Below are 27665 nucleotides of genomic sequence, written 5' to 3' on the forward strand. Positions count from 1 at the left end.
CAGAGATTTCCAGTCTACTGTTTGATCCTGTTTCTTACTCACTCATTCCATGCTAGAGCCATGGGGTCTCTGCAATTATGGTTACGATTAATGAAAACTGTACCTACTGTTCTGTGGAAGTCTTTCAGAACAAGACATGTCTCATGGTATACATGCATAAAGATCAAAGAAACTGGTCCCCTATATCACTAGATATTACAGTAATACCAAGAAAAAAGAATGCCCATACTCAATAGCTTTTAGATGATAATAGTAAAAGAAATATCCAGTTTCCAATGTGAACTCTCAGAATCAGCAAAAGCACTAGGTTCATCAAGGAAGTGATCTTTTTTGCTGATATAGGACTACCCCTTGTATTTATATCACAAATCAGTTCTACATTTTATTAATGTGGAACATCTATATCAAATACAATGCCACGAGGAACTACTTCAGCCACAAATATATACGTGAGCTTTTCCAGTTAATGACAGATCTTGATCCTTTCATAAATTCCAGGTTCAAATAGATGAGAAACTTATTAAAATAATAAGTTTACAATAAAATGGAAACTTTCCTGTAATTATTAATGTATGGTTTACATCATTTCAGATACATCACATTGCTAAGGGTGACTTTCTTCAAAGCCTTCACATCAATGCAAAGGGTATTTCTTCAAAGACTTCAAAACACTGGCAGGAGGAACCTAATTTGCCCTTTCCGATTGGAGGACAGTTTTTCCTCCTCTTTGGAGTTGGTCTAGCTGGAAAAGGAATTTTCCTGTTGAAAATCTTATCATCATCACTGACTTTGAGTTTTGTTAGTACTTTTCTCCTCTTCCAGCACCTCTGCTGCTAATCACAGGGTAAATCCATGATTTCAGAATTATTGAAATTCATTCTATCAAGCACTTTCTTGCGTTTCCTTTGGTTGACAAGATACTTATTGTGCACAACTTTGATATCACCTATGTGGCTTTTCAACTCAAAAGTTCTCAATGTAACTCCATTCTCTTCCAAACTATGTGAACTCAGACACAGATCTCCTTTGCATTTAAATCCAATGTTTATGTCTTGCCACCTCTGTAACATTCCTCAGGAAAATTACAAGAATAATACTGAATTACGCATGTACTTTCTACCCCATCTGTGAATTCTGTCCATTCCATGTCTGCAGACTCTGTAAACGCTATGCTTGTCTGCCATTCATGCAGGGAAAGAACCATAACCACAACATGATCGTAGCCTAATACATGAATTACTTACATGAAAAGTTCCTTGCAATCAGGAACTTTTCAGAAGACAAAGGGTAACACTTTCTTGGGAAGTAAAAAAGATCTGAATTATGTAAAACTGAATAAAAGACAGAGCAAAAGTTAATCTTCAAATCACCTTAGTCTCTGCAATACTCAGTTGACTATGTTTTTGGGAAACACACATCATAATTTCAAATACTTAACAGAACTGACTGTCTTCCACTATTATAGAAGAATAACAGAGAACCGCCATAATGCACTAGGAAGCTACTTCGAAACTCTTGTGGGGTGGGGGGAAACAAACACAGCATCAGAAAAATTAAGTAGAAAGCAACGCAAATCATGTCAGCGCTGGCCAGTATTCTGCAGATCCTTGAATTACTAATGTATCTTTTGTACTACACAAAACTATCCCTAATACATTCCCTTGATATAGCTATGGATTGAACTGCCACACTCCCCAGAGCCTTCAAAACCACAAGAAATTATCTTTCTCCATTTTTTAAGGGCTTGGAGCCAACGAAGACTCACTCCAATTTACCAATACACAGGAGGCAGACACACATAATCAGGGATCAGAACTTTGTATCATTAGTATTACATCATTGCATTTTCTCCTGTACTACATGAAGATTTTAAATTGCTCTTGAAATAAAGAGCGTCAAGGGTAGCTGCCTACATAACAGAAAAAAAAGCGTAAGTAAGCTAGATCAACTAAAGAAATAATGTCATTTAAAAAATCCCCTTTTTCTCTCCCAAGAATCTCTGAAAAGTGCATCAAGAATGATATCAATTGATAGTACACATGTACTATCAGCTGAGGTACATGAGTATGAATATTTGGAATATCTCATAGCTGTAGCATGACTCAGCCTTCAAAATACACTCTCAAACATTCGGGAAATACTGCTCTGAAGATTACTTAGGACTTTTCTTAAGTGTCTTTACTGAAGACCCTTTTGAAGTATCTGATGAACGTACTATTTGAAGCCCTAGATCTATTCAAAGCTGCCAGCCAAAAAGAGTATTTTCTTCCAGTAGGTATTATACCAGAAAAATCTCACAGGTAACCTGATAAAGACACACCAGAGAAAAATGAGTGGCCACCTTCTTCCTAAACACTCTTTCCATTGTATTTCTAATTTATTTCTTTAAAGCACATTAGAGGAAAAAGAAGAGAAACAACTGTTTAAGTTATGATCTAGTATTCAACTGATCTTTCAGTCTTCCAGTCTGAATACTAGTTCATAGTTCTTATTCCATGTAAGCCATCTTCTTTTGTCTGTAATTCTTAGCATCTGAAATGTACAGAGAGACTAATTTTGAGAGAACTTTGTGGCCTTATTTTGCTGAACATGATACAACCATACTGAGGGCCTCACTCCATAATTTTGAAACAGTAAGTCTTCATTCACATTTGGCTTGAAAATAGATCTGCTTATATGCAAGGAATGATGACAGAAACTGAACTGGAAAACATATGATTATCATGGGATTCCCTGAGGGATCCATTCTTCCTCTCTCAGCCTACCCTGTGGCTTTCACCTTAGCTTGGCAAGTCTGAAGAAGCAGGATCCTGCTTTACAGAAGGTATTTCCTGCAGAAAACTCCCCCGGGTTGCTTTAACAAACTGGGGAGATTCACCTGTATACCAGTTTTGAGGTGCTTATGAAAGGGCTTTTGGCATTTAGGTTGGGAAGATACTGAAAGAAAATCTCTCTATATACTTCGAGTAGTTCAGTGAAGAGACTTTTCCCGAGACATGAAAACTAACAAGAGAGAAAGAAAAGGCAAAAAACTGCATAAAGAATCAGATCCAAGAGATTCCAGAAGAACAGTCGCCTTCACGTGCAAAGATTGACACTGAGGAGCAAGGCGAACATATGTCCAACAGACACATCAACATAAAGTGCCGAAAGCCTTGAGAAGAATAAAAGTGGAGAAGATAAACTACAAAAATAACATCATACTCTACCTTCACAATATGGAAAAGATGGATAAAATCCAGTAGCATATGCCTGCTAGAGCAGCAGATTCTCATTTAAAAGAACTTATGTTTTCTCACTGCAGTCTTTTAGTGCTTCCATATGTTTCCAAAAAACCTTGTGAAATGTAAGGCACTTGGGCCAATCTCAGAAATAGAGTCTCCGAACAAACATGTCTTCAGCCGTGGGGCTTTATCAATTGAGAAGTTAGAAAAAGACTGTAAAATAGGCTGGAGATGGAACCTGTGGTTATACTGAGCTGCTAAACTATAGCTAAATAAAGTACATCTAAGTATGCTACGCAAGCCAGTGAGCTTACTACTTTTTCCATCATGATGTCACTTACTTTGCCTCAGAATAGGGATCAATTCCCCTTGCTTGCTCGCTAATCTGGAATTTTGCACAACTGTTAAAGAGGTGATTTGGGCAAGACATGCTTTAAGAACATCACAAATTAACTATAAAAAAAGAGAATGTTTTTTCCCCTCTTCTACCTTTCTCATCTTAAGGGATTCAGAGAATCTTGATTTCAAAAGCAAAGAAGAACCTACAGCTTTTTTGACATCTGCCTGCAAAACTCTAATTTCAATATATTTACCCCAAAATTTCTAAGTTTAAAAACTTCCATTTTTAGGAATTTAAGGGACTGCTTCCTTAAAGAAAATATATTGTACTTGCATATGACGCTTATAGAAATAAAAAAGACACAACAACTTGCTTGTATAATGCTTGAGTTTTTAGAGTTCAGAAAATAGCCACTACTGGAGACAAAGAGGCTAGTTTAATATCATATTGTAAGTTTTTTTGAAATTGAAGTTATTAAGAAATGGTCCATTGAAGATCACGACCGATATAGATGCTAAAAAATAATTCCAAAGTACAAAGAATAATGCCAATTTTAAATGTAAAGTTTGTACACTTCCTTATTTAGATCACTATTTCAATTCATAATCTCCTTTTTAGCAGAAATATCTTCTGGTGTTATTTTTGTTTTTTTGTGGTTTTTTTTTCCTTACTTTTGTTCTTTATTTTCTGAAGCAGATGTATATCACAGCCTATATTAATCCCCTCTTCCAAAATATTACAAATAATTGGAGCACATAAAGGCAATACTACATATTCAACAGGATAATAAGAGCATTTGAAATGGTAGGGAATAATACAAGAAGTAGGATGCACATTATAAAAAATGAAAAGGAATCGACATCAGGATATGTATCAGGGAAAAAGAAAAAGGTCACGTCAGTAGTATCCACACTTTACTGGATCACATGAGAAAGAACACAAAGAATATTACTGGAAAAAATAAGATTTAAAACTTTGAGTTGACTCTAGAACTGTGGGCCTTAGCACAGAGACTGGGTTAAGTCCACACATAGCTATCAAGAAATACTGTAGTTATAATCTTTTCTGTGATTAACAGTTTTGAGTCATTTGTGCAGAGTTGGAAATTTCAGATGTAAACCTATCTTCTGTACCATTTTATTTTGCCATCTGTACCATTTACTTTGCCATTCTGCACCATTTTACTTTTGATGACGACATTTGTCATCATCTTGATTTTCTAATGAACTAGATTTTCCTTTAGAGATACTCTGATATTAAGCCTGTCCATGAGGAGCTCACTGCAAAAGTTATATATTTACAATAGCTCGGAGTCTGTAGGAATACTTGCATCTAAGCAGAATTTTTTTTCCATTTAAAATATATATTATAACTTATCAAAATCTAAGTGCATCGAATGTGCTATATGAATATATGAAGTGGATCAGACACTGGTCATAAGCAGGTATTTGTGAACCAAAGTTTAAAAAATCTAAATTTCATAGAATGAACTCAAGCACTACTGGAACATTCCATCATCAAAACACACCAACAAAACCCCAAAAATATATTACTTTCTTCATTTAACTATTAAAAACATTATACAAAATGCCATGTCAGTTCTATATAAATATGCTGAAAAGGAAGATTAGTATGGCCATCTAGAGGAGAAAAGAATGATGTGAAAACATGCCACACACATTTTCAGGCTTTAGAATGAAACATTTTGAGAGGCATGCAGCCAGAAAATAGATGTAATAAACTAATTATGTAATTGATAATAAGCGAACCTTATAATAATATGATCAGAAATTTTGTAATGCAAACACATTAATATTACACATGATTTTAGCAATGCAAGCAAAGCTTACAGGGTGTATTAATAAAGGCAAGATTATATTTTTGTCTCATTGTGAAATTTTGCATGTGCATTGTTAAGTGCAGACATGCCTAAACAAATTTTAAAAGTGAAGATTAAAGTGCAGAGCAAACAGTTATTAGTAAAACTGTTTATTGACTCCTTTGAAAACACAGAGCACACTGTTGCAAGATACAATGTGACAGAGATTAACTGCTGAAGACAAAATAACACAGAATTTTCCTAAAATGAAATATCATTTTCATTGCTCATATTACTTTACCTCTGATGGAATTTTTAATGATATCATCAGAGTCTGATTTACTAGCGATGAGCAGGGGGAAAAGAGAGATGAGAAAAAAAAGAATTCTCTCCTCTCATCACTTCACTGTAACACTATCAAGCCCTGCTCAACATATGGACTGCGTGGTGCCTTAAGCTGGAAGTACGGCTGAAATATTTAAGTCTTAGAAGAAGAAATGATAAAGTACATATGAGCAAACAGAAGCACACAAAAGTCAAATATATTGACAATTCTTTCTCGTATGAAATAACGTACATAGGAACACACTGCTTGCTCCCCCTCTGCTACAAAGAATCAAGAAATGGTTCTATCATTTGTCTTTACACTTCTTATAAAAATAATTCAAGTCATAAAAACTAACTATTTAATAAAAATTTCAGGATTTCTACAGCATCAAGTCTTCTACAGATTTATTTTGCAAGTTTAAGGAACAGTAAAGCTTTGCATTTTTAAAAATTACACTGAAACATCTAGAATGTTGATACTCTCCATTTGGAATCAGAGATTTTTAACCTCCTCTGTTCAGTGAACTGAACACATATGAACTGTTTGGTAGCGATAGCCAGTCTATCATTTATTTTTGACTTCAGGCTTTCTTCATGAGGTTTCCACCTCCTCTTTTCATCAAAGTTCTAGGTTGGGCAGCTCTGTAATGATCATAACATAACAAGGCATATTCTGTATTTTCCTCTATTCAAACACATTTTTATCATTGTGCAAAGATTCTTTCTTTTATGTTTGAAATAATTTAGGAAGAACATAAAAAGTACTAACACTAATTATTCTAGTGTGCCACCTTTAGGTCACTGAAAAGTGAAAAATACTGATTGTTAATTTGTTGCCACGTCCAATACCACAAAACTCTTTAATACTACTGAACATAATTTTGTTGAGATTAATGGATTACAAAAATTAGACAAAATCATCACTCTAGTTTGCAAGCATTTTGCAGAAAACTGTAGAATGATTGCAGGCTATCAAATAAATAACATTGCTGATTCTCTACTCCTGGTAAAACGTGGGAGGAGAATGCTCTCACAAGCAGCAGCAAAAGCAAAATACTGACAGTATTCAAGCTTTTTTGCAAGTAAAACTATGGGGTTAAAAATTTACAGTTTTCTAAGTTAGAAAGTTTTGACAGTTTTTGCTTTAAAAGTTTTTTTCCAAACCCTGAATGTTCTTTCATTATAAAAAATTCAATTTGCATAGTAATTTTAGAGTGAATATGTGTGTGCATATATGTACATGGGTTTTACATCCAGCCAGCTTCCTGAATGGAAAGAGCATTGAGAAGGGGTAGCAGCTGGTGACAGATATCTTTAGCAATAGAAGAAAAAAATGAAACAGGAGGAGGGCAAAACAATTATAACTTTCCTGATGCAATACTTGGACTTGCCAACAGGGTTCTTTTGTCTTAGATTCTAACCATGATATAGATTTCCAGACTGGAGTTCTCATTCCCCAGAAGAGGATAAAAGTCAGTGACTATAAATTTTTATGATCTGAGAGGATGATAAGGAAGACAATTATTAAAAAAACAAACAAAAAAACCCCAGATACAGGCTAGTACAACGCCTTTGGAGCTTAAGTCTTATAGACCCAAAGTAAAAAGCTCAGATGAACTGAGACCTTTTCACTGAGAAGGAAGATAACTAGGCAGGATAAAAAAATCTGAACTGTGAAATAGAGAGAGACACGTCACATGTTCCCTCCCATAGGAACTATTCTATGATTATTTCAACAAGCAGCCTCAATAGTTTGAGAAGAGACAAATACATCATTCTCGGTATCTGAAAGTAGTCATCTTGTAAGATTTGTATCTGGTATTATTTGCTAATAAATACAACTGAGTTTTCCATCTTCTGTTAATATAAATCACCATTCTTTCCCAATAGTGACATGAGCCATACAAAAAATTAGCATCTTATCTTTTATATTCCCATCAACGCTGTTGATAGATCTCAGTAGATATAAAAAACAAACATGATACTTTCACTATCCCTCTTCCTTGTAGTCCTTCTCCATCACAGTGTCCAAGGATCTGTTCTTACCACCTGACCTCCCCTCTGCATCTCCTTCCCTAGCCTCCCTACAATTTAACAGCAAAGGAAAGAACCAAAATTTCTGATGATCAGAAAATAATCCTCTTTCTTACTCTGCAACTTACTTCAATTATGGCTTTCATGTCCTTTGTGTCTTAACTTGGAATCATGAATGAGCATGCACTGTTTAAAATTTCAGTGGCAAACACTTTTATATAATTGAAGTACATAATATAGTAGAAAATATAAATTTTTTCAAGCATTTCTGGACTGTACAGAACTTTTAATTACATGTATCTACTTTTTATTATGAAAATATTAATCTCCAAAAAACCTTTTCATTTTAACATGTTAAGGGAGACCAACAAATATCTTACTATAGCACAGCATCTATATTAGAATCTGACTTTTATGTAACTTCAACCAAAGCTCACTTTTCATGCTAGAAAATGACTACAGACACAGTTCTCACATACTATTTTCAAGCACAAAAAGTATATTGATAAAATATTGACAGCAGAATTCTCAGCCTCTATGTCAGGTTGTCACCCTAACTTAACAAATATATACCACAAAAGAAAACATCCATTGTTTACATCCAACTTTTAACTCCATAGAAAAAATTATATTAATCTAATCTTTGTAGTAATTTCTTTCTGTGATTTCAAGAGAAGAAAAGATACAGAACATTCCAGTAATGCACACTGCAATGACCATATGCACCATAAGCAATAACCAATTCCATTTACTTTGCTGTTATGTCAGCTTATCAATAGAGGAATAACAGGTCTTTGTATTTACAATACCACAGAATTCATCAAGAGTTGCCATGTTTCCTTCCTAAATAAAAACAGTTTAAATTCCCCCCAAAATAAAATGACTAATGATAAAATTGTATGAAACTTAACATAACAAGATACTATATCATTTGTAGTATTTCCGGAAGAATGCGCAGAAGTCTGTGCCTTTTTTTGAGCATGCACAAATATAAAAGGTATCTGGATATTTCTTGTAGACATTGACTATTTGCAAGTCAAGCTGTCCTCATCTAGGACTTACTTATCCAGAACATAATTCTGAAATTTGTAATAAAAGGAATGCTTTTAAATCACTCTTACCTTCATCTATTGAGGCTTCACTACTGTATCCATCATATTCTGCAGACAGGGGACTATATTTTTGTCTGGTTTCCCATACATAGTTTTTTTGTTGTCTGCCATCCACCACTGGCAGCCTGGAACTCTGGGTTCTAGACAAGGCCTCATGATATTTACCCAGTGCTTCATCTTCACTCTCAGATGATGAACCATGCTGGTCTTTACTCATATAAGAGTTGTCTGTTTGAATAAAATAAAGCAAATCGACTACAGCTCAAAATAGAATACAAGAAAATAACCATAAGAGGTTATCATTGAAGATATTTAAGCTATTTCAATTAAAATTTCTGTATAAAAATATCATCTTGTTGTAATTATAAGTATTATGTGATTTTGTAATTGGTGAGAGCTATTTTTATTTTCTAGAAAAACTGAAAGATCATTAAGCCCCCAAAAAACATTCTAAAACTTATTCAACAGAAAATGGATCCATTTATGTAAGGCAGCACACACTGAAGTTCTTGAAACCCTTCATTAAGTAAGAAAACGCTCAAAATAATTTATGTAAAGTAAATTCAACACTGCTGCAATATTACATTTGGATACCTAACATATCAAAAAAGCAGCTCCTGATCCTCCATTCCCAGCTGATTTTTGCTCTGAGCATGCAGTATAATGTTGAAATGAAACTGATTTACAAAGAGAAGCCTACAACAAAATCGTCTTAGGATATTTATGTCAGTAGTGCTTAAATTCACAATAAGAAATGGGAAAATGTTAGTGAAAGATGTTTGCATGCACAATTTTATTTAACTTGTAATAAACAGTCCCTTGTTCAATAACTGAAATTAATGCAGATGCTCATTGCAGACATCTGGCAACAGCAAAAATTGCACAGAAGAAACTATCTAGTTAATTCTTTTATACCAGTTCCTCTATAATGCCCACTCCTGTGGCCAACTTTTTCCAACTACATCTCAAGTATGACTTCCTCCCACAAATCAAAGCTTCAGCTGCATTTTTATTTCTGTAAAAGGAAAGCTTCCCCCTCCCTTTTCCAAACCTCAAATGGATTCTGTCCAAACTTAACATGCCCTGCAGAGGTTCTGTAGATCTCAAACTCTAACAGGCATTAAAAGAGTCCATGTAAACTCAATAAAGGTCAGCGTTACCACTACTCTGTGAGGAAGCCTATGGTATATGATTTGCCAATGGATTTCCATTACCGGCAGAGCTCTGAGATGCCCATAATGCTGTTTTTCGCTCCTGATTCTGCAAGGGAATATTGTCTAACATGCTATCCAGCCATGCTCAACTGCTTCTCCCCTCCCTGCTTTTATGCCCTCCTCCCAATCCCTGTCCTAGCTCTAGTTCTGCATTTCCGCTCGATTAGTCTCTGTCTTCATGCCCAGCCAGTCTCACTCCTCTGCCTGGGTATTTCAACTACAGGAGGGATTCAGCTTACCCAAAATTCAGCCATTTAAAATTAAAGTAACTCAACCTATGCCAGCTATTAGGCCTCTTTTACAGTCAAGTGTTTGCCTCTTCCTACTACACAGGTCCTTCCTTCCCACTTTTAGTTAAGCCTCTAGAGTAGACGAGTAAAATCACTTCCCATAGAAGCGATTCCCTGGTACTCATACAGAGAAGTCTATGCTGCAAGTTTAGACATCTTTTGCAAAGTTACATTTATATGAGTAGAATCTTATCCTAAGTTTCTGTCTCCTGGCCCCATACTCCAGGTTCCTGCTCCAAGCACCCAGTTTTGGTCTCTTATGGGGATTTCCTCTTTATTCTCTTTGGCTATTTAATCCCAAATTCTCCTTACTTGCACCTAACCAACTACATGTAACGTTAGTCTTTCACCCTTAGGTCTCTCCACCTTCCTATAATATTATCAGTTGTCACCCATCCTACTTCAAATCCCAGTCTACCACTTCCATCGTGTCACGTTTGTTCAGGAAGTTTCTGTCCTCACATAAATCATGTTTATTCTCAATTCTTCTGTTCAAACTTCCAGTGTCCTTCAGTAACCGTAAGTATCAAAAGCAGGATAAGACCTGCTTTGTTCTTCAACCCCTACAATGAAGCATATGAGTACAAATGGGATGGTCAGTGAATTTAACAAGCAACTTATAAGTGTTTACTATGCTTTTTCCAAAGGCAAAGGTTCTAAAGATTTGCAATTTGGTCAAACGTATGTGTTTTTTTGTAGAAGGATATGGGCATCTCTGTCACGGGAAAAGTGCTCTCCCACATTTCGAGTACATACTCCAATATACAAAGGTGACAAAGCATCTTAGTGAAGCAGATGTGAAACATACTTATTTTTTGCACAGATAACCAGCATGTTTTTTCCATACTCTATTCCCGGAAACAGCTAAAGATTTTAAACTATAGCGTAAAAAAAAAAAAAAAAAAAAAAAAAAAAAAAAAAAAAAAAAAGAGGTCAGACAGAAAGCATGCCAAATTTCATCCCAAATATTTCAAATTTGGCACACAGTTATAAGCAACTGAAAATAAGGTCTTGAAATGGAAAATGTCGGGAAACCTTAACTGCAGATGGTGCTACCAGCTCTACATGCAATGTGTATGTAATCTTAATTCAGTATTTATAGGAAAACAGGTGCCATAGAAGACTGTTAATGAGCTACTAGATCTTTCAACTCCAGGCTATCAATTTTAATTCAAGTCTGACTTCTTCCCATTGTATGGATGGCTATAAAGCAAGTTCAGTTTCACTGATCGCTTATTGAGAATATCACAGCAAGCAAGGTATGTTCTGGCTAGCAGATTCACTGCAAGAGGCTGCCCAGAAAAAGGAGCCTCCTTTGCTGGTACACAGAGTAAAATTTTGTATCTCACATGGCCCTCAACAGGTTGAAACCTGCCACCTAGGAAACTTCTACAGATTTCCACAACTGTAATTAAAGCAGGACATACCAGGACTAACATATAATGCCAGACTTCAGTATTAGATGCATCATTTATCATTACAAGAAATGTATTCACAAATATGAAATTAGGTTCGTTAATCAGCCTGCATAAAGAATGGAATAGTATAAAACATGGTAGCAACACATTTAAAAGAAATGATGAAAGTTATGCCTCTAATCATACACTGACATTTGTAAGCACCCAGAAGTTCTCACTGATACCAGATATTTTTTCTCCAGTTCCTAGCATAAAAGAAATAGAATGAGGATGTATACTGTTATTACAAGTCAGGAAACAAGACTTCTTCAGAGGACTTAAAAACCTAATTAAAGTTAAACCACAAGCTAACCAGGCAAACATTTTTTAAATGAACAATACAAATCTGTTTCAGTTTCTTGGGAAAAAATACCTTCCTGCACATTAAAAAAAATCATCAGGGTTTTATGCCTCTCCTTGCCACTTCTCTTTTGATTTTTATATGTTAGTTGGAAACTTGCCTAAGAGAATTCATGTTCTTATTAAAAACTTTCCTTTATTTGGCTAACACAGGTCATATTGAAAGCTATTCATTTGTTTATTATGGGACCTAAAATGCCATTTTTGATAGAGAATATACTTTACATATATTGTATTACATGAAGAAATAACAGATAAGAACATAGTTTATCATACAAACATGGAAACCACCTCCAAAATGAAATTAAAAACAAACAAACAACTCAAAACCCAACAAAATTAATAACTGAAATTTTCAGATAAGGGAAAACACACACACTGGAAAAAACAACAACAACAACTGATTTCTATTATGAAATCATTCGTTTCTCTACAGAAACAGCCTCTCCAGAAAAGCCTGTGTTGCTTTCTAAAAATTCACTACAGAGTCTGCAAAACAATTGTGTAAAATGCAAGGTTTTAATTCTTACTCACAAACTATCATTGCAATCCCATTTTCATACTGTTTAAGATTGGATGTTGAAGACGGCACACACAGCATCCGTATCAACAACACATAGGTTTTCTTTCTAAGACTACAATTTTAAGAAAACCCTCATTCAATTCCTTCTGTACTTAAAATCACTTAATTGCCACTTGTCATTGAGTTTTGCATCTTGAAATTACTCTTACGTATTGCAGAAATACATTCTGAAGACCTACTATAATGTAAATGTAACATAAGGGTTTTTTTCTTTATCACCTTATCATATTTTATGCAGTATTTTTTAAAATACACAAAATAAAAACCACCTTTCACAGAACAAGTGTTAATTTCCAGTATTAATTAATTCATCGTTTTCAACAGAAACCACACAAAGCACTGCAGAAAAGGTAAGAAAAACTGTATATAGGAAAAGAAAAGTTAGAACGTAGGAAAGGCATTTATTAATCGGTTCCTTTCAGTAATACTTTAAAAAGTAATTAACTTCAAAGAAATATCAACATAGAGAATGAAGCACTGACAACACAGACCTACTTTCATCCACAGGAAACACTATTACTAAATGTGTAAATTAGGTGAAAAAAGTAGGAAGTATCATAAGTTTCAGGAAAGGCTGAAGAACGCAGTTTGCTGACAGACTCCTCACCTTTTCCTGCTGTTTTCTTATTACATAGCTCTCTTGAATTCTTTTCTGATTTCTTTGAGTTTTTCTTTTTACCCACTTTTGCAATTGTAGTTGACACATTGTCTTCATCCTTTGATACAGATTTTCCTTTTCTGTCAAAAAAGGCTTCAGATTTCTTTTCTTTGATTTCATTAATGCAATTGGGACGGTTATTGTGTGTCTTCTTCAAGCTGGAGTCTGATAATTTTTTCTTCTGTGCTTCAAAAAGTTTTGTTTCTGCATCTTGGGGAACCTTCATACTATGCACTTCTTCAGAATCCTTAAAATCAACTCCAGGTGACAGTGGTTTGATTTTTCTATGCAAGTGATTCTTAGAATTATCTGATACTGCATGTAGGCAATTATCTTGTTCCTCAACAGATTGCTCCATTGTAAATTTATTACTTTTCAGGTTACTATCCTTCAAGAACTTATCATTTACAAAACACTCATTTCCTCCTACTGCTTCCCTTTTAAAAGGTCCTCCTACATTCTTCAAATCCTGAGGTACTTCTGTATCACTTAAATGATTATTACTATCTCTGCCTTTTAACTGGCACTGTTTTTTGTCCATGACATGGTCAGATAATCCATCTTGACTTGTATCTTTTTTTACAAAATCTAATGAATTAGAATAATGAGTCTCTTTCTGTTCTGCAATACCTCTCTTCGCTTTCATATTAATTTCCTGAAAATGAGTTAATGACTGTGCATGTTCCTCTCTCCCTTGCACAGGTTTATCATTCTGTATTTTGGAGCTTTCGTCTTCGGCTCGAAGGCCATTTATCATGCTTGTTACTTGTTCTGTTACTGAATCAGCTACACTGTAGCCAACTTCACCAACAACACTGGTCAGGTCATCCACAGCACTGCTAAGTGTGTCAACCAGAGAAGACACAGAGGGAAGGCTCAGATTTTGGTGGAGGTTTCTGAAAAATGCCATTTGTCCAACCTATTCAGCAACAACATTTAATACAGAAAGGTCCTCCGTTTCACAAACGGACCAACTCCATTTCTCCAAGTTCAGAGCTATTTGCTTTTTTTATCTCAAACTCAATACATTTACCAAGGGAAGTTGCAGCTTTGCTCTTTCCATTCAATATGCATTGAAAATAATAAGAAAGCAGCTAAGTAAATATCTTGAAATGAAGCCACAATCAACCAGCAAAACCATAGTCTTTCATCAACTGCAGCATCAGCTAGCCATAATAAAATTCAATATTTTCAAAAATAAGACAACTGTGTGAGGTGGAAATATGTTTGTTTTTTTTTAATTCTAACCTGCAAAGAAGAAGTTGTGAGACATTTAAATTACATCCTTTCATCAATGTCGCACTAAAACAAGCTTTTAACATAATAACTGCACATAAAAACACGTATCACGGAGACTTCTTCACCCCAAAATATTTGTTGTCTTTTACATAAGGCAAGATATTTCAGAACTGCAGACTTGTTTTGTAGCAAAAAGAAAGTTGACAGACTTAATTTCTAGGGGTGAGAACTTCTTCTGTCTCCAAGAAAATTGAAATAAAAATTTAGCTGCATCTTTTTAAGGGGAAGAAGGGAAGAAAACCTCTCAAATTTCCCATTCTGTTCTCTGGTGCCTCTCTCTTCCTCTCAAGTCAGCTAACAAAGCCCATTCAATTTCCACAGCCCAAAAGCAGAAAGGGGTTATTTTACCAACCCTCAATATCTTTTTTGAGGTCTAATTTTCTTCATTTCACATTATCCTTAAAGACCTTATTCTATTAAAGAAGTATAGAAATAATTTGTTAGTCAGAGATAAGATGTCTTTAGTTTCTAAAGTTTTCCTTCTTTAAAATTATTTTACAGTTGAGTAAATGCAAGACCTTCTCCAAAAGGTTGGTGAAGGATTTTAATAGGCTGAGTGAAAACCCAATGATCCCATTCACAAGTTTACTTGAGAAGATTTAATTATACACAACTATGGAACGTTTAAGATATGGTCAAGAGTATTCTCATAGTGCAAGAGAAATATCTTCCCATAAGTAAATGTCAATTCTTTGGTTACATAGCTGTTGAATTTCTGTGGCTTGTGAATACAAAGGTTTCTTTGTTTCCACATACTGCACAGTCAAGGGAAAAGTCAACATTATGTGTTTTCATCACTTGAGTCAAGTGATTATTTCTGTATTTCTACACATCCTTGTAAAAATGTGCATTCTTATAATTAGGTTTAGTACACTGTATTTCAGATACTTACAAAGTTTATCTTGTGAATTCTTTCTTGTAGTGTATCCTGAATCAAGATCTGGGAAACCACTAACATTTTCAAAACACATCTTCTTATTAATATATAGGAAAAGCAGCAACATGAGAATAATGAACACCCCAACAGCAGACAGGAATCCAATTGCTTCAGGAGATACTAAAAGAAACAGAAAGAACACATTTTAATAACTCTTGTAAAAGTTTAACTTGTAAAAGTTATATTTATCAGGATTGATCATTAATAAATACTACTAAAGTTCAAAATATATATGCAAGATATAACTGAAAAACCACCATTTAAATTTGAGTTAATGTTCAATACTGTTAAATTTCATCAGTTTTTTCTCTTCCAATCATCTTTTCAAAGAACAAAAAAGTATCTGGTCCTAACCTAAGGGAGGACTGACACTGTGAGCAAGAGGTTCTGCCGGAGTACTGGACCCCATAACAAGACAGGATCTCTGCGGAAAATGGGGAGATTATCAGCAGATGCCAAGGCTGATGATTTTTGATGGAACATCAGAGAGAGAGAGAGTGTACTGGAAGGGAGCTAAGAGCATCTCCCCTTCCTGGAAGGGGCTGGAGGTTTGGCTACCTGGACTCAGGGCCAACTCTGAGACAGTATTACTGGGGAGGGACTGAGCCCTTGCTGGTGAGGCCATTGCCTCTGTCAGCCTTGCTATGTGCAGCTCCTGGCTCCTCTTCCCCTAGGGACCAGCTGGCCCTCACTGCTCCCTGACAAGCAGTATACTGTGCGAGCAAAAAAACAGAATGAGAAAAAGCACATAACGCTATGTTCTTTGCTCTGGTACATGTGCCACTTGTGTATAAACCAAGAAAGAGCTAAGTAGAATAGAGATAAAGCATACTTAATCAAAACCAGGTAGAGGAAAAAAGGCTGAAGTAGACTGACATGTCTTAGAAAGCACATAAAATAAAGAATATGTAATTGCTATTAAGCAGACAACTGAAAGGGAGTATCAGGCATCTTCTGCAGGGGTAGAATCTTGCAAGTCCATCAGTACCTAAAAAACAACATCAGGAATACCATTTAAGGCCAAGATTACCTAGGGCATGCTTTTAGAAATAAGAAATCTGGGAATGGATGTAGCAAATTGGACCAATTGGGAAAGAGTAATTAAGGGGCAGCTTGTTTATTTGAAAGGAGACTGAGTAGAGAAAGGGATATAGAAGGGTGGCAAAAGAGAGGGTCTAGAAATGTAAGAAATAATGAACAAGTTATAAAAGCAGTTCAAGAACAAAAGAGGTCAGATCTTTTGACAGAAGGAATGCAGATGCCCACGGACTATAATGAAGCTGACCTGCTTCGTTAATCAAGGCTGCCAGGATGTCAGAGGGAAGCCCTTTGGGCAACCCACTGGACTCTCCACTGGGTCTACATCTGAAAGACTTGATGTGAGAAGTTAAAGAGTGACAGAACTGCAAATTTGTTAATAAGTAGTGTGGGAGGTCAAAGTGAAGGGTTATAGAACTGTAATTCAATAACATTTGGGTGCAATTTGTAAGAATAAAGTGATAGAACTCAATAACTGCATGCAATTAACAATAGTGTAAAGCATTATGGAACTGTAAGTGATTCATAGTGGTATGTTTATTAGTTAATTAATCTGTTAATTGGTTTATTAGTAGTGTGCTGATCAATTAATAAACATTATAGACTCTTATATCAGTTATGTCTCAAACCTGCATTCTAAAGAGGGAGAGTGAGACCTTGAGGTAACAGACACCTTAACACTCAGAGTGTTTTTAGTGGCCTCAACACACAGAGGGGCATCTTTCAGGATTGAACATGGCTGCATTCATCTGGATGAAAGCTAGGATTTCGCATATCCCTTTCTTCCTGCTGTTTTTGCTAGACTAGGTGTCCCTGTACTCACTACCATAAATACCATTCTTGGGGGTTGAATTTTTTCTGTTTATGTAAGATCTATGAAGATTTATCAGATTTATGAATTTTGGTTGCCAAGATCTTGGCACTTCACTTTAGGAGTACAATGCTGCATGGCAACATCTTTCACTATGTAAAAAGGAGTGGGATTAAAGAAAAATTGGCAACATACTCTGCATTCTCAGATACGCAATACAAAAGGACAAGAGGCAATAGCCCGAAGCAAGAACAAGGAAAATTCTAGTTGGAGGTGAGGGGAAAAAATTCCAGAATAAGAGGGGTTAATCACTGGAACAGATTGCCTAGACTAGTTACAGAATCCAGCTTCAGCGTCAGCCCTGCTTTGAGCAGGGGGCTGAACTGTGAATTACTTTCCCAGGAGCCTTCCAAATTAAATTATTCTCTGAGTCTACATATGCCCTTTGTAAATCTGGGCTCATACATCTATGTAAAAGTGCTGACTGAGAAACACACACAGTTCCACAACCTCCTCAGTTTGTCTTGCGGGATGACAGGGAACATTTGTGTTTGTGGTGCTGTTCTTAAATAATTACACAGGTGTGTTTTAAAAACCAGAAAAGAAAGATCAAAAGAAATGCACCTTCCACCATCTAAAAGGAATTGGTCAGATTTGCACTTTTATTTTGAGCTGGACATCCACACCTATCTGAAACTATGAAAATTATTTTTGCTTCACTTTTTACTTCTGACCAGAAGAGACCACGTAACATTGTGCCTAGAAGTCTGAAAATTTTCACATGAAAAAGAACCTGCCAATAACTTTGAACCACCCATCCTGACAAAATTACTAAAGAAATACCAGAATGGCAACCAAAGAAGTCCCAAAAGGATGGAAGGGAACACGCAATTAGACTAGAACCTCTACTTAGTCAATATCAAACCTGAGTAAAATTTTTTCTTGTTTTATTAGATCATACCAGAAAAGTTAGGAAAAACACGAGCAACTCTCAACTGTTGGGAACATTGTCTTCTGAAGAAATGAAGGCAAAGCTAGAAATAATTGGAAACCTTCAAAATCTGACCTTCACTTTCCAACCCACTGAAGTCCAAGAAAGAACAAGAAATATAAGAACACAGTGTAACTGCTAATAGGGCCAGAATAAAACAGACAGTGCAACAGGGAGGAGCAGGCATATGGTATTTTCAATTTCAGACAGTACAACAGAAATACAAAGATGCACAGAGTTACAGAGTTCCCCATCAGTCCCTCAGGATGACATGTCCTGCTGCATCAAGCAGAGCAACAAGGTGAGAAAAGTGGAATTATATTCTGGATCAGAGAGGAAAGGAAGCTGAAACTTTTTAAACATTTTCATTACCATGAGCAAATAGGAAAAAAAAAATCCCTTTGTTCACAAAAGATCTTGGTTGCACATCATACGAAGATGACCTGATATTCCTTTCAGAAGTCTGTTTGGAGTTGTTCATAATTTAATTAAAATCACTAGTTATAGCTGAAGTTTATGGCAACTCTGCCTCACACTGAAGGGTTTTTGTTTGTTTTTAAGTTCCAAAAAAAATAGTTAAGCTGTGAGCAAGAATGAGCTGAAGAGAAAAAACTATCACTGTAGTGGTGACTAATTTTTTTTTTTTTTTTAAAGTCCTGGTGTTCCCTGATTTAGAGCAAGGAAAATTTGGCATTTGTCAGGCGTCCATTTATCATTTGTCAGGTGTCCATTTACCATTTTCATGGAATCTTCCTAAATATGGGAAAGCTCTGAGATTTGCAAAAGCCTCAGTTTGTGCATATTCATTTCTGACCTCAAAGTTTAACAGACGAAATTTCCAAGGTTCTGCTGGCAGTAGGCATGCTCCCTCCCCTCCCAAGACTGCATATGGATAGCTGAGAATGTCTGGGGCTATTGGAACAATATCCAGTTTTATTTGAATTATTGATCCTGACCCAAACGAGACTAGAGACTGGGACAAGAGCAGAAAATCAAAAATTCTTCAATAACTTCCAGTTTTAACACCTATCAAACACAGAGGCAGTGGGAGAAATGGCAGGAAGAAGAAACCGCGATTCACCAGGACACAGGGACCAACAGAAGTGAGAGTGAAATGAAAGGTGGCAATTAGGCACAAGTTAATGATGTCCAGTGAGGAAATGGGAAGCATGAATTACGAACAAGGTGTAACATTGGGATGGAGTACACAGAACAAGTTGGTAAGTGAAAAGAAGGCAGAAAAAGAAGACAGATTAGGAAGACTAGACAGACAAAGATAATGGGACTACAGAAATTTATCGATGAGGATAACTGCTTTATTATTGGAGCAGGCTGTCCTAAGCAACTTTGCCTGACTTCAGTGTCAACACTGCTTCGAGCAGGAGATTGAACTGAATTCCAATCATTCCATGATTCACAATAAAGGACAGTGAATGTTTTCTTTTAATAGGATAGATTAACTGTACAACATCTTCAGAGAAAAGTGCACTTTCAAGTATTTCACATTTGATCTTTTAAAACCATGGGTTTAAATTTTTTACTTATGCTTATGTTGTTCGGCAATCAAAGCTGCTTTGATTCATCAAAATATGTGGTTAAGGAAGTTAACCACAACCTAAAAGTAACTTGAAAAACACAATACTTTGGGGTTTTTCTCACGTACTTCCTGGATACTAATTAGTTAAAAAAGGCACTATATGCAACTGTATAGTTCTCTATGGAAACACAGTATCTGATGACATCTTTCTGGAGTGAAAGAAAACATTGGCTGATACCTTACAAAAAGAATGAAACTTTAGCTGCAGCAGGACTAATTAATTATTTATGTAATTCAGTGTGAACACAGGACTTGAAAATTATATTTCCGTATCAATTTGCAACCATGTAAAGAATCTTAGAATGCTTGTTCACAGATTAAGTATATTATCAAGTTAAAATCCTTTAATGTATTACCATTATAAAGCCAGAAAAAAAACCCAAATAAAACTGTAGTTCAATTTTCCACATGTAAATGTCTGCAGATTCCCATCTATGAATAAAGGTTTTATACATCACATTAATCCTTCAATTAGTTTCCCAGAGTTGAAGTGTCAAGCAGTTATACTTTGTAGACAGGAGAAAAAAAAAAAAAAAAAAAAAAAAGATATTTTTTTGCATATAAAATATATCTGTGCCACATTCAGCACCAGATTTATTTTGATTTAAAACACATTGTCATAAATTCTGATTGGCTTGGGCATTAATTGTACCACGAAAAGCATTTTAAAAACTCTCAGATGTTCCCAGTGCTTTCTTCTACAATCACAAACCAGCAGAAAGGCAATACTTTCTCATAGTCATATTTCAAATTCAAATGCCCTGTTTTTATAAACTTCATAATTATCCTCAGTTCTTAAGGAAAACAACAATGGATACTTGAAATTCATAATATAACAGTTATAAAAATACTAAAAGAACAAACGTTTTACTACAAAGTTAAGACTAATTGAATTGCTGGCTATGGAAACGGCATAGAAAGTTATACTCATTACAGAAGTACTACATTAACATCACTTTAATTCACTTGTATTGTCATCATCACTAGAATTATTAGAACACAGAAACTTACCATCTCTTCATCTTAAGTATCAAATCAGCATCTCTTGCTCAAATAACAACTTCCCTGTTAGTAAACAATTTTTCTTTTCCAAAAGATGTTTCAAACTCTCCACAAAATAATGGCATCTTTAAGCATCACCAAACCAACAAAAATCCTCAGACATATTAAAAAGCATTTAATGTTTTTAATATTAAATTTAAAAGCATTTTATGTTTTTAATATGTATCTACTCTCCCCCCTAATTATATTTAATATCCGGTCAATTATTTTTGGAGCTCTCATACTCCACATCAGACCGCTCACTTAGCTAGTAAGGTACATAGCCACATGGTTATCTTAGTGATGTTTTAATTATTCATTTACAAATGCAATACTATCCCTTCTGTGCACAAATTAAGTAACTAGGGGTTTGATCCAAAGAAACTCAATTAGCTTTAAGATCCTAACACGAAAGCATTTGAAACGAAAAATGTAAGCTTGTTTTTAGTTTATAACCTGTTCTATTTGTCTTATTTTTTTTACAACTTGATCTAAGATATTTTAGCCTTTCAAATTCTTTTAAAGAAACAGGACTGTTGTTTTGTATTTTACACCATTACATCTTGACATTACATGAAAATAACCTGCGCTGTCCAGCTCAAAAATATTTTCCTTCAAATGCTATTCACTGCTCCTTGTCACTTCATACCAACTTTCTGACTTGCATGAGACATTAACATATTTTCAGAAAGCTGAACAGGTTACTGAACCACAAAATAAGATTCATGCCTTGATTGCCTTTTCTCCATGCTTGAATTATTTATCTCCAAACAGCACATATTTATTTCTCACAGACAACTCATGTCATAATGGAAAAAAACAAACTAACAAAACCCTCTACACCTCAGAGTCAGCTCGGAAGTCAAATACTTTGGTCTGACTGATTACTCCACAGGAATAAGAACTGTACTTTTGTATGTGTCCGTTTACGTGTAAATATTTTTTTTCTTTTATGACTAATTACATAGGATGGTCTCTTCTCTAGAACTGAACTCAAAGGCTACCTAAAATTTTGTGCTCTTTTCTAAACAGCTTTTATTTGACAAAGTAAACTCAATACACAAAGCTTCACAAGAATTATTATCTTCCCGTTTGCTGGGGTAGTTGAAGAAGCAATTGCAAGTGAATAGAACCTAGTTAACCTAGACAAAATGCTACACCTACTGGGGGCAGTATTTTATCCAGTGTTGTGTTAGGTGACTTAAAAAATTAAATTCTTGACTACCTGCACTGTTTCACAAACAAGATAAACTCAATGTGGCAGCTGACATTACTGTCAGAATACTTTCCCGTATAAAAAATGGAAGCAACTTCACCACAAAAATTGACTAGCTGAAGCTTCTGCTAAAAATCAATGACAGACAATGAACTCAGAATTCCCTCTAAACATTTTATTAAATGTCTCAAAAGACAAAATTCCAAACATATTTCCTATGCTTCCTGGTTTATTTTGTATTCATCTTTCTTCCTTCTCTCAAATAAAACATTGGAACTATGTAATTCCTTTCTACAGATTTGCCCATTTCTTTTATGTTTTGCCAAAACAAGCATCAGGAAAAGTATTTTAGCTCAACTTAAAGCATGCAATTAAATCTCATCTATTAATGTTTTTCATTTTTTAGCTACATTTAGGTAACATTAAAAATGAAACTTTTCTGTATAAAGATGCTGCCCCCTTCAATTCAAACTTGCATTTTGCCTTTCTTCTGCAGAAGTTTTGAAAGACTGACAGAATGAAATCAGGATAAAAGTGCTTATTTAACTTTCTATTTGGAATAACAATGCCCTTTAAAAATTCTATTTATAAACCTTTCCAAGTAATACTGGGGAAAACAGAAAACTTACATTACCTGAAGTGATACATGATGCGATTTAAAGGTTAATTTATAAAAAATGTCATACACTTAGCATTAAGTAAAAAGTAAATGTGCCTGTTTACACGAAAAGGTTTACTGGAATTACTGTATCACAACAGCTACACTGGTCTAACTCCAGCAGCACTTTTATTCCAGTGGAAAGTTATAAGGAATAATAGTGACTTTTTTCATCATTGGGTTTATGTCACTTCACACTGGCTGAGGGATAATCTGCACTGCTACAGAGGTAAATCAGGACTTCCTTTCCCCCTTGTTTTCTGAACATCTAATTACAAGGACTAATAAGAAAAAATAGATTTTAACATCTAGGTTCCAGGACTTCCTTCACACAGGAAGAAAGTCTAGAATGTATTTTAATTTTAAAAAATCGATTTATTTAATTTTATTATGAGCAATTAAATTACTTGACTAAATATTTACATCAAATAGAGTTTAATATACATCATAAATTATAGTTTGTATTGAAAAGGTCTTGGTTCAGCGAGTTAACTAATCACATACATAACTGCACAAAAATACTTGTATCAACTCTAGTACTGCCTCTGCAGTTTGTCATTTACAGTATTCCTTTCCCTTTCTTTTAAAATACCATGCTGAAACTGTCTTTTGGTGATAAATTTAATTATAGGAGAAAGAGGACACTGGCTCCAAAACATCGCTGATCTAAGAAAGAATTTGGGAATAACAGAAGCCATACTCTGAGACAGAGATTTAAATTTTTGACAAAAATCTTTTAATTCCTAAATCCTTATAGGCTGAAGAAGTTGTCAGCCTGCCACCCCTGCTGATTTACCAGTCCCTCAACGTCTTTTCTCTCTAATATGGAATTAATCTCCTATTAAGTAGTATCTCACAACAGAAATCTCTGAAAAGAAACAGCAAAGGAAACATCACATTGCTACTTGGAATAGACATAGATCATGGAATCATCTTGATTATCTCCAAATCCCAATAATCTGTTGCAATTAGATAGCATATTACACTACTGTATTCTTCACACAGTGGGTAAGAGAACAGCAGTGATTATAGATTTTTAATGGCACTCCCAAATAATACTCCCGGTGCAAAAGTATTAAAGACCTGCAGGGGTCTAGAGGCTTGTGGTTTAAAAGTTCACAGCTACTACAAAGTAGCTCTGCATTACTGGGAAAAAAATCTATGTAATAAAAATCTTTTAAAACCACATTTTTCCTATCAGCCACTACAATTAACAACAAAGCGTGAGACAATCCAGGATCTAGATTTCTGAATAGCACGGTGATTAACTAGGATACATAGCAAAGTACTATGCAGTAAAAATGATTATATGAACATTTTAAGTGAAGAAATGCCAGGGTTTGGATATAGCAAAGTTCTTACACGCAAAACTTGCTACGTAAGAAAAGGTAGTGTCATAGTTGGAGTTAAGTGACCCCAGTAGATGCTGCTTTCCAGAAGACTCCAAACAGAGGAGAACACACAGAAACATAACTTGGCTTCCTGTGTGGGCATCAATAACTTCAAAGAAAAATATTTACTTCATATTAAATTTTCTCTAGTGCAAAATGTATAAATACAGATTAGCTTTCCAATACAGTACAAAATTTAGCATATATTCTGGTGTTGTTAATTCTAACATTATTACTTTTGTTTTTTTAATATGTAGCCATACTTTTATAATATCTCCCAGATCTATTAAGTTTACTATTCATGGGATGAAGGACGTGAAACTTCTAGCCTGGAAAAAAATATGTATTTTTCTATTTAAAATTAACTAGTGTACAATTATGAACAGATTAATTACTATTTTTTGCATATATTATAAAAGTAGCTTTAATTGTATATACTATAAAAGTAGCTTTAATTGTATATACTTTTTAAAGAAGAGTTTTTATTCCTATCTCTGTAAGAAGAGAAAACGCACTTTACTTTGTACTGTCCACATCTGAACCCTTAAATGAGTAGAAACAACATATGTTTATAACGTTTTACATTAATATGAGGTTACCTAATATTAAGACATTCGCTACCATCTGTGGTATCACCTTTCTCTTGATGAAGAACAAGAAGTTCTACCAACTGGATGACAGCAGAGGGAAAGGGGAAAGATTATTTTGTTTCTTTTTCAGAGGCACTTACTTAGTGTAGACTATCATAAAAACTGTAATATAACTTGAATATCAGACGCAGCTGACTTTCAATAAAACAATGTTTCTACTTGTAAAATGAAACTCATGAATAAATATGACATTTTTCCATTTGAATTAAATGCAGTTGGCAACTTAACATTCACATACATGCAAATGGATAAGGAAAGTTGACCAGAACATTAAAGAGGACATAGTTCTAATTAAAATATACTTCTGACAAAACAAAAATTCATACCTTCTTATCTTTCCAAAATTATTATTAAAAATGACATTTTTCATTGTCAGCCAAAGACACTGTCTTTTTGCAACTTCTTTCTTTTGCATATTAAAGAGTACTTCTGTTCCATTATTAGTCACAAAGGTGTTTTTGTTTTTGAGACTGCCACAACAACAGAAAGAAAAAAACATCTTGCAAAAGAAAAAAGGGCTTAAAAATAATTTCTAAAAATCTGCACAACTCAGACCTTACTCAGATACTCAATCTACATTTCCATGAATTAAATACAAAATACATTGCTGAGTTAGAAGTATCACTTTGCATTACTTCAAAAATACACAAATGAACAATGAAAGGTGAAAGAGACCTAAAAATAATATGGCCATGCATTTTCTCTTTTTAATGTCATTTTCGTGTCGTACAGTGAGTATTATACATATCAGAATACATTAACGAGGGCTTTTCTTCAGTTACAGCTCAATATCGTAAACACTCATCACAAGTCTGTCTCGTCTGTACAAACAGAACCTGAAAACAGCCTTAATTAAAATATAAGTACATCTAACAGCAGTCAATTCCAAGTTAGACTAGCAGCCTCGCTACAGTGCACTACACAGCCAAAGAAAGATAAATCTTTCTGGTCTGACCTTAAGTTCCCTAAATTCTTTTATGTCCATAGCAAATAACCAAGGGAACAACTTATGACTCTCATGACTCTCTCAAAAACATCTCTGTGTTAGGAGAATAGCCAGCAAAAAGGCAAACCTTTAACTGCTTAATTTCAGAAAAACCCTGTCACCTCCTTCTGCTGTCAAGATCCCTAAGTGACTGAATGAAATGACTCAGGCACTACTAACTAAACTAAGCAGGACTCTTTCCTTAGCCAAGTCTTCAATTAGTATTGTCAGACAAGAAGTAAGAATTTGAATGTGTGTGTGTGCATAAAATAAGCTGGCACTAAATAACAGAAGTAAACAAGAAGTTCATTTATAATAAAAGCTAAAATATCTTTTTCCTTTTTCCAATTTCCAGAGTTCAACAATGTGTAAATACAAAACGCCACAAACAGTTCAACGACTTAGCTATGTTAAACACAGGAGTCACAAATGTCAGTGCTGTATTACCAAACTTCTGTAATAACTGATCATACTTCTCAAAAGTTCTTCTCTATAGCTGGAAATTGACTTGTTCTGTATTTTGCAGCTATTAGATGTTACATAACAGCCACAAAATAGGCACATTTTCAGGACACTCCTCCCATATTTACACATTTAGAAGAAGCCTCTATTTAAAAATACATACAAATTAGATTTTAAGGCTTTCCAGAAAAACCCTATCAGTCTTCTTACTCCTGATCAGCTCTTTGCAGATTCTTCTCAAAAACGTATGAATCTGCTAAAAGGAAACTGAACAAGCAAAACACGATAAAAGCACTGTAATCCTTCTGGTGCAGACTAGAAATAGACCCACCACAGTCTACCTCGGGCAACTATGAAGCTGTAACAACATTATGTGACATGGGAGCAGGCCCTGTGCTAGATAACTGCTACACCTTTGGTTAGCAAATCTGAGTTCTGTACTGATACTGTATTGGTATCATATCTACACTAGAATTCAGATAATCTCAGATATTCAATAAACATTACAACTGGTACTTGCAGATCTTTGAGCCTTAGAAAGCTAAGAATAAATCTACAAACCAAAGTAGCTTTATTTATTTCAGTGGAAGCATTGTTAACATCAAAGATGCTTTAATGATGCTTTTGAATAAAAATGCAACGGTTTTAAATGAAAACGCAACTGTTTGCAGTCCCAGTACTGAAGCCTAGAGTACCTAAGAAATTGAAGATAATGAATGTAAAAAAAAACCCTCCACGGCTTTGGCTAATTTGAGAAATGCAAAACTTAAAAAAAAAAAGTGATGTTTCAAATTATTTTCATTGTAACAGCTGAATATTCTTAGAGCAGACATTTCCTTCTTAAGCTTTGGGTTTTGTTTTTACAGTTATGCCTTCATGTATAGATAAGAAGTTTTCATTAAATAATTTGAGCTAAATGGTGTGGTCACACATAGCCTTGCAGACCTTTCTGGTCCCTTTCCACACTTCATCATCTGATACCCCAAGGTTCCTATTTTTCTAGCAAAAATGAATGGGCAGGCAAAAAATAGACAATTTAGGAATATGTTACTTTGCTAACCAGAAAGAAAAATTAATCACCAGCAACAGGCGTTCTTCAAGTCTTATAATCCCCATATAAATTCTAATTACACTCCATCACTTGAAACTGGAAAGTTTTCCTTTGCATTAT

General features: G+C 34.8%; 1 protein-coding gene across 5 annotated transcripts in view; it reads right to left on the reverse strand.

Annotated features, from left to right (window-relative positions):
• Positions 1 to 27665, reverse strand: part of SYT14 (synaptotagmin 14) — an 86327-nt gene that overhangs the window by 43531 nt on the left and 15131 nt on the right. For 2 of the 5 annotated variants that reach the window (XM_087775090.1, XM_087775089.1), the window contains exons 3-4: positions 15610 to 15774; positions 8866 to 9084 (exon numbers count right to left, since the gene is read on the reverse strand). In XM_087775090.1, the coding sequence (XP_087631216.1) occupies positions 8866 to 9084; positions 15610 to 15774 (384 nt within the window). Of the gene's footprint in view, positions 1 to 8865; positions 9085 to 13367; positions 14519 to 15609; positions 15775 to 27665 lie in introns of those variants that run through there. The other 3 variants (XM_087775088.1, XM_087775087.1, XM_087775091.1) reach the window with 2 other exon arrangements.

This window comes from Nipponia nippon, unplaced genomic scaffold (genome assembly GCF_047370975.1).
Source record: "Nipponia nippon isolate SJK-2023a ecotype South Korea unplaced genomic scaffold, ASM4737097v1 scaffold_4, whole genome shotgun sequence".
Lineage (NCBI taxonomy): Eukaryota > Metazoa > Chordata > Aves > Pelecaniformes > Threskiornithidae > Nipponia > Nipponia nippon.